A 12,248-nucleotide genomic window follows, 5' to 3' on the forward strand; every position below is an offset into this window, starting at 1 on the left:
TGTTGAGTGAAAGGCTAGATGTTATTTTCCATCAGTAACGTGCAACATATGAGGTGCTAAATTAAAACAAGCTAAAGATCTCTTCTCAATCACAAGGTGAAAATCCTAGCTGGACTACGTGATTGGTTAACTTTAAGAAAAAGTAAAATATTTCGGTTCATTATTATTGATAGTATCAAGGAGAATCCATACAACACAACCTGAAATTCAGGCACAAATGCGGTTGCTTTGGGAATATACTATGTGTACAGTTAGAAAGGTAGATAATATATAGGGTTCTAGAGACAGGGTTGGCCACTACTATTAGGATGAGACTATGAGTTGTATTAAGTCCCTCTTGCTTAGGGAGACACTGTGATGGAGACTTCTTTGTCATCTTCAATTCTTTTCAGGGACCACCCATATCACCTGCTACTCGCTCTCACACATTCTACACAACCTTCTATCATTCACACACATATATAAATAACAACAAGGAGTTCTAGTTTTATAAGGGCTACAAAATCAAAGTACTACATTTCGTTCCAAAAGAAGTGAACCTCTTTCTTCTCTGTGTGTGTCCTCTAGGCCTTTTGCTTTGTACCATGCCATGGCAAGACAATCGTTATCGATGAGAATTCCAAAGTCTGGGTTAATGCAACGGTGTACAAGGCACTTCCGGGAGCAGAAAACTAGATTTTACATTATATGGAGGTGCACGGTGTTTCTTATGCGGAGTGAGGATAATAGAATTTGATTGGTGTCTTGAAATTAGGGGGGAAAACATGGTTTTGAGAACATGGTGAGTTTTTTTTATTATTATTATGTTATGTGTACATGCAGAGTGGCTGCAAGGCTCCAATTACATAGTCTCTGCCACAAGAGTTGCTCCACAAAGTGGTTCTGGAGTGTTACTTACTTTGCCTGTGAAGGCCATGTGTCAGCTCAGCTGTGGAGGAACCAAAATGCTTCAGTTGTTGATAAACATGTATAGTTTATAGTTAGTTGATTACTGGATTTTGTTTTAGTCTTCTTTCACTCTCTTGGCCTACTATTCTTAGTTTTCTTTTCATTTGGAGAAAAACTTATGCAAGATCGATAATAGATCATTGTCAACAAAACTTATGTGTAACAAAATCTCTTGGATGATTGATTACCTCATAATTAGTTTCAAAGTCCAAGTGAAGAAAGGACAATTTCTTACCAGATCAATATGAAATTCAGATATGAAATGCCAAAAAATTTATGAACTTATTCGAGGGAAAATTGGAGGCTTGTGGGCACACTAGTTTTACTAGTCTCCCAAGGAGCACAAAATTTAACACAGATATTGACATCAACACAAGACACAACACGAATAGGAAGACAAAATATAAGATATTCCATTGAGAAATAAATTATCATGTCTTGTGTCATATCTACCACAGATAGGCACCCTTCATAACTGCTCTTCCCTAGTTCTGTTAGAAAGAAAGAAAAAGATACGCTAGGTTGTGTTTCTTTGGCCTATTTTAAAAGTTAGTTATTTAACGGTCAAAACTAAAAAATTTAAAAAATAAATAAATAGTTATACAAGTTTTTGCTCTTTGTGAAATTTCAGATTTTATTCCTTTGGTAACTATCTTGCTTATATTTAATCTCTCGCCTATTTTTATTTCTCATATCTTGCAACGAATTTTTCTTTCACTAAACAAACACAAACTAATAGTAATAATGTTTACCTGAAAGAAAATAACATAATAAAAAAATACAAATAACAATATTTTTTGAATTAGATTGGAGAAAAAGTTAAAGAAAACGTAAGAAAAATGTTTTAAAATAAATTTTCAAAATTTCCTTTTTTTTAAACTTCCTTTTCAATTTTAATTTTATTTTTTTTCCTCTCGTATTTTCTTTCCAACAACATATCAAACACATCCTACATATTTTTATATTCGTCACCCTAGGACAAACTTTCTCAGCCAAATATTTTGTCCTACATTCAACTAGAATTTCTAATGTCTCTAACAATGCATCTGTCAAATTCAAAACTTAATTGACCTTGGAAATGTTGTGATGAGATTATATTTTCATAAGGGTATTGAATAGTTACGACGGGTAACAGATGCGCGTGAGATAGGGTAATCATAAAACTTTGACCAATGTATCTTTTGAACTATTTGTTGATTATTATTTATAAATCTAGTTGCCATAAGAAATATATCATGAATATCTCTAAATGTTTTTTTTTCTTTCTCTTGTTTGAAACAAGTTATTAATATATACAGTTCACTTTTTTTTGTAAATAATAGATTATTGAGAGAAATGGGTAAAAGAAACTAACAAACACACTTTTCTTTCGGTAAAAACAAAAGACATTTTGGATCTAACATAAAATTGCAGCATGGCACCGGCTTAATAACCTATATAAATAGGAATACATCCGTTTATGCCCTTCCTAAAAGGAAAGTTATTAATTTGATACATCATAAAGATCAAATGACTAAAAAACTCTCCTTGACTTCTTTTTCATCATATTGCTGACACATAAACAGCCCCTCAGTATTAAAGGTTCATTATCCCGACAGGCTAATATGCATTTCCTTATTGCTTTGTAGAGTTCAATCCATTTTCCTCTGCAGATTTCTTTGGAGCTTGCCCTGGCTTACTTTGGATTCCCTGGATGGTTAAAAAACATAGACCAGAAAGCAAAAAAGGATGAACACCCATTCTGGATATACAGTAAAAGGCTAACAGCCTTTACGCAACAAAAGTAAAATCATAACCCTTCTAGCTAAGAAAATTTGAAACTTGCCGTGAAATATCCATAACTCTCCCCCATATCCTTTGATGAAAAAGAAACTAACTTTAAATTCTTAAAATTACAAAGGGGTTGGGAGATAGATCTGCAACTTAATGCTACTCACATAGCCATAACCAAGTGATACAAAATAGGACACACACCTCTGCAGGAGCCATTTGATCTCTCTAAGAGGCAAATCAATTACTAGTTCATGTCATTCAATGGCCTAAATGTTGATTTGGATAAAATATATTTTTGGTCCTTGTAAATATGACTAAACATAGTTTTAGTCCTCCAAAAACCTATTTGTTGGTTTTGGTTTTCATAAATTTTAATTTTTTAAAAAATAGCTTTTATCATCATTTACTAATGGCATGACATACATTAGAACATGTGATGTCACATGTCACCTCAAAATAGTTACTAAAACTATATGAAAGTATATTTATAAGGACTAAAAACATATTTAAGTCTATTAATTTTTAAACACTTTTTGTGCCTGCATACTCTTTTTTCAACTAATCAAAAAAGAAAATGTATTGTATTACTCAACTTCAGACTTGTACAAACACTGAAAATGGGTATGATACTATGATGCAGAAGGACTTGATGGAATCTAGTTTCATGACAAGCACCGTTTCCTTTTTCATGCTCCCATTATCATCAGAGTACAAATTTTCACTTACTTCCGTAGTGCTTGTTTCAATTGTCAATGGTATATATAAATAATAAAAAATGTTCATCTTCATAGCCAGGAGGCACTCATCAACAAAACAAGAATGGAACTATGGCATAAATATCCAATTAACCTTGCTCTTTGGAGAGGAGGAGGAATCATACTAGGATTTACATTGAATAAAGGTGGTTAATAATTAAATTCAAAGTGAAAAAAAAACACTTTAGAAACAATAAGAAATACAAAAACAAAGTATTACCTAATTCAGGATTTAAGCTACTACGCATTTTATCAGAACAAAGAAACTTATTCAAAACAATTTACTAGACCCTGACACTTTGATAATATAATGAATACCAATAATTCATACATCCTTTTCATGATAAAATTAGAAATAAATATTCAGTTCCAAAAGATTGAGGCATGGATCACTAATAATATTATCAACCCAACCAATGAGGAAAAGATAAATCTTGAAATAATTTGTTAAAAGGAATATGACTTATGAAACAAGTAATGTCTTTCTGGATCATAATGTTGGAGTCATGCCAACAATTCTGAATTCCTATCATCTCATTCTCATCCTTGAATCCCATTTAGTTACAAATTCTCAAAAAATGTTATGTGCTAATTTAAACTTGATGCTTTTGGTGGAAGGAGAGATATTACTTAGACTAAGATATATCCCTTCAATCCACGTCCTTAAAGTCATACAATACCATGCAAATCATCTAGTATTACAGGATAATAAACCATGTAGAGAAACATGAAAATTCAGGACCAAAAACCCCTAAAAGGAACCACTTTCTTGTCTCAAGAGGTAAGAAAAAGAATGATTTCATTTATCAACTGTAACAGGCAAGAAACAAATATTAAAAGCACGAAAAATGTGTCATAATAAATCACTTACTGCTCCCTTCTGGCTAGTCAACCTTCGCGATGATGGAGCTCGGGCCACTGAGGAAGCAGCTGCAGCTGCAGCAACACGTATTCTGCAAAATAAAATTTATGTACCATCAAAATTCAGATTTGCAGAAGTTTCATGCTTCTCTGCTACCTAATTTTTGAAAGCATGTACGCTATTACCTCTTATGAACATCCACATATTCATCTGTCTCATCAACAATTTCTTCCTGTATTGAAGAAGTGATGATAATCAGTTTTCAGGGTTGGAAAAAGATAAACACTGAACAGACAAGGGGTAATGTCTCAGAAGACAGAAATTTACTTGCAGAAGTTCTTCAAATACATCTTCTAAAGTGATAATACCAATCACTTCACCATCTTCAATATTTTCTGAAGAGGGACCATTTGTTGTGCTATCACTACGTTGCAAAACAGACAGCTTATTAATGCTGGAAGGCTTTGAAGGCTTGACTATGTCAACAACAACACTTCCTGATTTTGCATCCTGCTTCTGTAGCAACGGAGTGGTCAACTGTGAATCCCCACCAATGCTTTTGTTTTCTTCATTTTTCTCTTCATCAATGATTTGTGGAGTTTCTTTGCCTTTTCCCCTAGCCTTAACAACAGCAGCCATATGACTACTTCCCTTTTGGAACTCATTTAGTATATCATAGAGAGGCATATCTGATGGAACCCTGTACATATAAACCCGTCCACAAACTTTGGATACTTGACTATTAGATTGGAAAAAAAAAACATAAGAATAAATTAATAAAGGAAAGCACACCGTGGAATTCTCCGGATGGATACAGCACTGACAGGTGTCTCTGTTTCTGGTCGTACAGTAAGAAGACTTTTGACCTAATTTAAATAGAAATAATGATAAGAAAGAACCCAAAAATAATAAAATGGGAAAATATAAAGTCAAAATGTGGAAAAACACACCAGTAGAAGCCCAATAATATTCCTTGGATTTCCAGAATAGACAGGAACTCGGCTGTGCCCGCGAGCAAGAACTTTTCCCATTGCTTCCCTGATTTAAGATTGGCAGCATTAAAAAATTAAGGAAAAAATAAAAGAGGGGGAAAAAACAAGAATGATTCTACTCTTTACATATGTTTTGTATCTTCTAACCAAGAATTCTACTCCCAACATGCATCCAAAGTTAGGTCCCACTAGTTTTGAGGGAAATGACTAGAGAAATATTTTCTGCATGTTCTAGCAATTGGTGCAGTGGAAAAGAAATATTCAGCAACAAAAAGTGAAACCACTTTCAAAACACAAAGGTCAAAAAGTGAAAACAAATGAATTCATCATCAACAAGAGAAGTCATTTTCAAAACAAATTCAATCACCTATTTGTGACCGGCTAAAGAATAATGATCAAGAAATTAAGAAAACTTACCAATCCAACTTTGAATTAACATCCAAAGAAAATGTCGATTCAATAGGAGTCATAGCCTCCTCAGCAGTCTGTACAAAGAGACAAATTAAAACACAGTAACAAACAGAAAAGTCAATTTGTAAAGCAAGCTGGAATAGAATGCGTTGAATGTGCCACATATAAGTGAACAGCATTAAGCATGATAGTTAAGTTAATAACGAATTTAAACACAAAGAAAACTCAAGTATGCATGATATTGCATTATTTATAGAACAGGATTACTGGAAGTGGATGGCCAAATTGGCATCAACATGGAGTGGTATGTTGATAAATATTTAATCGAATACAGTTTCCCATTCCAGTTCTAACACAGTTGAGTATTGACATTTTCTAGCATTCCTAAGCAGAAGACAAGTAAACAGGTACATGAAGTAAACTTCTAATGTCTCAACTTTCTACCATCATCAACATATATTAAAACTCAAAAATAGGTAAGAAACTTCATATTCTGCTGCATTGAACATCACCTACTAAAAATTGTATTGGATTGACATGAAATGGAACACTAATGAATAGGTTGACATTCAATCCAGCAGGTGAATTGCAGCACCTACCTTTTCAGTCAAATCGAGTGCTCCACTGATAATTGTTGTTTCATCATGTGTAAGCTCACCACCTTTCCCGGCCTATAAACAAGCAAATTCAACACATATGAATCAAACACCAAGACAGGACAATGAATAGCTTCACCAATCTTGACATGACTTATTCTGTTTATTCAAAAATAATTACTAATTTATACCTCCTGGCCGTGAATGGAGACAAGGGCTTTTAACTGAGCTCGCCTAAATAAAGCCTCATTATGCCCCAATAGGTGATCCAGAACCTGGAACAAATATTAGTGAGAAAAAGAAACACTTGAGGTCATCATGATTAAAATAAAATCCATCATAAATAAATGAGAAAAACTGGTTCTCTATGCTTTCTGGTGTGAAGAGCTAGTGAGATTGACCAGAGTTTCAGCCCTAAACGCGTGCCAGTAAATAGTAATATTTCTCATTTTCTGTTGCTATCATGCTATAGCATTTTTTAAACTAGGAAAGACAGATGTAACTATCTCCACGAACAACTTTAAAAATACCTAATTTGTACACACATCATAATCAACATAACATTTGCATACTGATGACTCATGGAAAACCTTGAAATGATATGCTATAATTTCCATTTCTTCGTTCTCTTCTCAGTTATATTATATAGGTTATCAAAAGAATGCCAAGGAACAACCACTACAGAAAAATATACCTTTCCAACTGGATAAGAAACTGGGTAACAGATAATCATTAAAATCCGCACTAGCCATGCAAAGTTGGCACCTACAGCAAGACCATATCTACTACAAATTGCTTGTGGAATAACCTGAAATAAAAGAAGTGTTTTTAATATATATATATATATATATATATATATATATATATAAAGGACTTCATAATATTCATTGGGTACAAATATTGAGGCTAAACTACTGAATCAGAAAGTCAGAAAATCACATACCTCCCCGAAAAACAGAACGAAAGTTACAGAGAGAATGATAGCAACAAACTGATTGAATAGTTTATCTAGGTATAACGGCAGAGCCTGCAGATTGCAAGTTTCAAAGCCAATGGCTGTAAAAAGTTAGGCAGGATCTAGGAATCAGTATGAACTGTACACATAATCCATATGAAGCATAAATAAGTATACAACCAGTCACTAGCTAGTGCCTGCCCATTACATAGAAAAGCATATTCAGCAACAAAAGTGTGGTCATTTGAAAGAAGTTATTTTAATAAGAAAAGAAAAGAAAAAAACTTGACCATGGGACTAAAACTAGTCTACATAACCTGACTTCTCCAATAAACAAAAAGTGTTAAAGCAGTAAAGTCAGTCATCTGATGAGCTTCTATCAAACAGCTTAAGCTTCAATCATAGTAAGTAGGAATGAGAAATTAATTGTAGGCAAAGGGGGCGATGCATTTCAATTAAATTACCTCCATGGCAACAGCATTACAGAGAAGTAGGGTGACAAGAAGCTGGTGTTGTTTTTTAACCACAGGAAGTATAATCGCTGCATATACACACGACGACACAAAAAGATTAACGTAGGATAATTGGGAGTGAAAGAAGAAAGAAAAGAGAACGAGGAAGTACCAGCTTGCATTTTCTCGGCAGGAGAACCACTGCGTTCGAGGATCTCGAGGTCCACGAGGCCCAGAGACATGAGTCCGAGGGTGAGACCGGACATGATGCCAGCGAAGAGGACGAGGAAACAGGAGACGCCGGCATAGGCGAACCACCACACCGATCCGAAGGGTATGCTTTCGTTGCCAAGGACAGGGAGCGAGTGGTCCCGCGTCAACATCCGAGCCACCATTAACGCACTTACTGCCCTCATCGTTTCTCTCTGATTCTGATTCTGATTCTGATTCTGATTCACTGTCTGGATCAAGCGATCGGGATTGGACAGTGATTCGCAACACACCGCATCGCAACCAAACCACAGATCCAACTCCCTACGTTATTTCATCATTCCGTTTCTCGATTTTCAATTCAACTCAAAATAGCACGTGTTCTTTTGTTTTAGCTAAATAAATTAATTAAGTTAATGGCAGTAGTATATAACAAAAATTTTATCCAACACCTTTGTCTGACTGTTACAATTTCGATTCCCTTTAAGTAAATTTTTGAGATTTGAGTATTATAGATAAAAAAAATTATTATAAAAATAAAAACATATTAAAAGTGATTATTTAAATTTTTTTATCAGATTAATTATTAATAAAATTAATTAATATTTTATATCGATAACATAATAAAAGATAATATAAAAAAATTTAAAACAAAAATGAATGATGTACATGTACTAACAAGTGGTCAATCAGGCCCAGCTGTCCTTTATTGAGTGGTAGAGAATAGTGTCTACGTCTACGTGAGATGTACCAGTAAACCAAACACCAATTCCCTCTCCTATTAAAATATTGCAGGAGATTTTAAATCAAATCTTACAAGTGATTATAGTCACTTTTTTTTACCCAAAGAAAAACTATAACAAAACAAATTAAATTAAACTGGTTAATGCAGGTTTGGTTGGAATGAACTGGTCAAGCAAAACCCAAAAATAAGTTTTAAAACAAAGGCTGTATATCTATTTTGAATAGAGATGCAGAGTTAAGTCGTTGCAAATTAAATAATTTAACACACTGCGACTTTCAAGTGAGACAGTTCTAAAAAATGGTTGACAAAATACCCACACCTCGATTATACTACATTTTAAAATTTGGCTCACCTTTACTTTTGCAAAGTTAGACTAGTGTGCGATGATCTTTTCAAAAACAAAGACTAGTCTGCGATGAGATAGGTCAATTTATGAGCTTGTTTATTTTTTTTTTATTTTATTACTAGGTAATAATGGTAATTTTTTTAACATGTTTTTTTTATGTTTTTGGCTTTGGATTTTTTTTTACATTTTTTAGAATTTTTTTCTGTTTTTCATTTTCTTTATTTAATAAGTGAACTCACCAGATTAAAGGGTTATGCTGAATTAACATTTTTCCAATTCACTATAAAAGTAAGCCAAATTTAATTAGCTTATCTTTGAACCCAACTTATGGTAATTGAAACCGGTACATCTCTATTTTTTAGTAAACATGAAATGTACCTAGACCTTATTTAAATAGTTTCTAACTTTTTTTAAGTGCTCTTCCATCCAAAATTAAACAAAAGCTATAAAGCCCAGTTTGCCTTTATTTAGATTGCTATCTTTTTAAGCTAGGATAATAAAAGTACGTAATATATAAGTTCCAATACAAATCACCTAATAAATTGGCACAAGGCTGCGCTGCTAATAGATCAGATCAGACAGAGACAGATATAGTGCGCACATAAGAGACAAACAGAATCCAAAATGGCAAGAAAAGACAGAGGACAAAAGCTGAAATTTCGAGTCTCGGTGTTCTTATTTGGCACTCAAATGGATTGCAAACTGTAAATACATTTTGTAGTTGAACATGACCAATAATCCTACAGCGTGAATCAGCATCCTTTTAACTTTTCCATTCTCTACACAAACTTTTTTGCCTTTTTCAGTTTTCATTAGGCTTCCTATCACCTTCGAACATCGGCCTTTTAAGGCATTAGTAATCCACAAGATATATATTTACCACTTAGTTCCAACCCTATAGCTAGCTAGTTAGCTCTCTCCCTCCACTTCCAAAGGAACCATATAGAAAAAAGTCGGGTGGTTCGATTAACAATCGGTTACCATCGAAAAATGAATTGCACAGAAATATCAATTTTTTTTATGAATTTAATTGATTCACAGTGTACAGAAAATAAGAGATTCGCAAAAGAACAAAAAAATCACAATAGAATATCACTTGTCAATGTTTGCGGGAACTTCAGATCAAGGTAACATGTTATAATGTACCCACTAGTGAAATACAAAAACTATTATTGTTTACCCAAAAATTCCCACGACCAGCACAGCCAAAGTACTGTTGAATTGATTTTCTAGACGGAGACTATAGAAATGGAGCTCGCTCTCTTACGAATGAATTTTTTTTTTTTTTAAAAAAAAAAAGAAGGCAAAAATAGTGTAACTATTTAACTCATGACAAACAAACTTGAGAAATAAGTTTAGACTTAAGAGCCAAATTCAACAAATTCAGCAGAATCTGGTCTCGTTCTCTTACGAACTGAGATAGAACCTCTCATGATCCCAGCAGATTTTCATCTCAGAAGAATCCCTCGGATCCTTGAGGCTAATATACTGCTGCTTAACCATCCTTAAGGAATGACACCCTGTGTCATGAATCCAAAATATAAGGGTGACAAGTTTCATCATAGCAATACAATAAGCTCTTCAAGCTCCAACCAACACTGTCACTCCTTCCAGGCATATATGCCTTATATATATATGCTTTTCCGTTTCAGTCTTTGAGAAGACCCTTGCTTCAACGTGTGAAACTTCTTCAGTGATGATCCCAACCTTACTTGTAGCTCCACAGGTCGATCACTGAGGTACCATATCCTTGTCCCATATCCGGTGCCTTGAGGGAGGTCGCGACAGCTATCAAAGCAGCCACCGAAAGATAGAAGGCTAAAACCTTGCACTTCCCCCCACCCCCCAGGAGGGACTAGAACTGCTGCTTGTTCTTGATCACCAACTTCAAAGCAATATATGTTTTTGTTATGGGAACTTCACTATGTATATAACCCACACATAATACTATTTGTGATAAGTTTAGTTACTTTGCAAATCAAGGGGTCTCTTGATTCTGAGGCTAGGGAATAGAATGTGTAGCATTCCATCAAGGAATTGATAGGGTCCTTTAATGCCAACCAAGATTCAACAAGACAGTGGAAAAGTTTGTGGACACTAACAATTAAAAAAAGTTGCTAGAATAGCTTTTCCTTTTCTTTTTTTTTGGTGGTGGGGGGACGAAAAAGATGCAATTGGAAACTGTTCATATGATTAAAATTTGTAGGCTGTTGTCCTCTTGGAACTTTTTGATGATCCAGGCTTTGCAATTGTAACATAAATAAACCTGCCATCAAAAAACTGCATCACAAAACCAGCGCCCAGGTCAATAACATTTTAGTATGGATAGGATATCTCTTATAGTTAGAAACTCTCAAAAGTCATGCACACCTTTCCATTCATCTCTTGCACAGCCAATTGGGCAGACTCTTCCTTGACAAACCAAATATATGCAAATCCTAAAGACTGCCCAGACTCTCTATCTATTGGAAGCTGGACTGCCATGTGATAAAATCAATCAAAATTAAAGGTCCTTAATAGATTCAAGACTTTCATAAAATGAGATTCAATTCATGAAAAACATTTTTCTACTAAATATCCCCCTGAAATAAAGGTTAAATCCAAAGATAGCATGCCAACAACCCAAAAAGAATTTAGTATTACCTAGAGTAACTTCACCAAACTCTGAAAACACCAACCCAAAAAGAATTTATTATTACCTAGAGTAACGTCACCAAACTCTGAAAACACCTTCATCAGACGTCCTTCAGAGGTTGAGAGAGGAAGCCCTGCATTGGCCCACCATGAAAACTTCAGTATAATGATTAATCACAAAAAATGGATATGGAAAACTTATTATTAAGACTAACATTGCAGATAGTGGATCAATCAGTTGATGTTACCACAGTCCACATGCAATACAAGAGATTTTGTGATGATGATACAAGAGTCAAAGGGATCCAATGATTTCTATTCAGTTGTAAAGATTATTTATTAGATGATTGGTGACATCTAAAAAAAATCTTTAGCAACACAGAAATAATACTTAGTATTGAACTAAAGGACACACTGCCCAGGATTCCAGAAAACTTGTGAAATTCCAGCATGTAGCTTTGCATTCCTAATAAAGCTGCAAAATAATGGATCAGGCTCAAATAACCCAATAAAATGTGTGGGCTAATCTAACATGTTCAAGCCTGAAATTTGGTTAACTTCTTCTGACT

The 12,248-nt window shown here is 34.2% G+C and overlaps 1 protein-coding gene and 1 pseudogene across 2 annotated transcripts; both read right to left on the reverse strand.

Moving 5' to 3' along the window:
• Nucleotides 1–2,288: 2,288 nt before the first annotated feature.
• Nucleotides 2,289–8,409, reverse strand: LOC100803705 (DUF21 domain-containing protein At4g14240). Its single transcript, XM_003529561.5, has 13 exons — nucleotides 7,917–8,409; nucleotides 7,757–7,833; nucleotides 7,281–7,364; nucleotides 7,032–7,145; nucleotides 6,529–6,612; nucleotides 6,341–6,412; nucleotides 5,748–5,815; nucleotides 5,289–5,376; nucleotides 5,131–5,204; nucleotides 4,666–5,038; nucleotides 4,524–4,570; nucleotides 4,348–4,429; nucleotides 2,289–2,637 (listed from the first exon to the last, which is right to left on the reverse strand). Exons 1-13 carry the CDS (start codon nucleotides 8,158–8,160, stop codon nucleotides 2,563–2,565), a joined length of 1,482 nt encoding a protein of 493 aa, XP_003529609.1. The 5' UTR covers nucleotides 8,161–8,409; the 3' UTR covers nucleotides 2,289–2,562.
• Nucleotides 8,410–10,113: 1,704 nt separating this feature from the next.
• On the reverse strand, nucleotides 10,114–10,954 carry LOC102661419 (uncharacterized; annotated as a pseudogene). Its single transcript, NR_163706.1, has one exon. The product of NR_163706.1 is annotated as an uncharacterized protein (transcript).
• Between the last annotated feature and the right edge of the window lie 1,294 nt (nucleotides 10,955–12,248).

The sequence above is a fragment of the Glycine max genome, chromosome 7 (genome assembly GCF_000004515.6).
Source record: "Glycine max cultivar Williams 82 chromosome 7, Glycine_max_v4.0, whole genome shotgun sequence".
Classification (NCBI taxonomy): domain Eukaryota; kingdom Viridiplantae; phylum Streptophyta; class Magnoliopsida; order Fabales; family Fabaceae; genus Glycine; species Glycine max.

Coding starts and splice junctions, on each gene's coding strand:
- LOC100803705 (XM_003529561.5), bottom strand. CDS start 8,160: ATGAGGGCAGTAAGTGCGTTAATGGTGGCTCGGATGTTGACGCGGGAC. Junction 7,834..7,916: donor TGCCGAGAAAATGCAAGCTG/GTACTTCCTCGT, acceptor GTGTATATGCAG/CGATTATACTTCCTGTGGTT. Junction 7,146..7,280: donor TCGTTCTGTTTTTCGGGGAG/GTATGTGATTTT, acceptor CTTTTATTTCAG/GTTATTCCACAAGCAATTTG.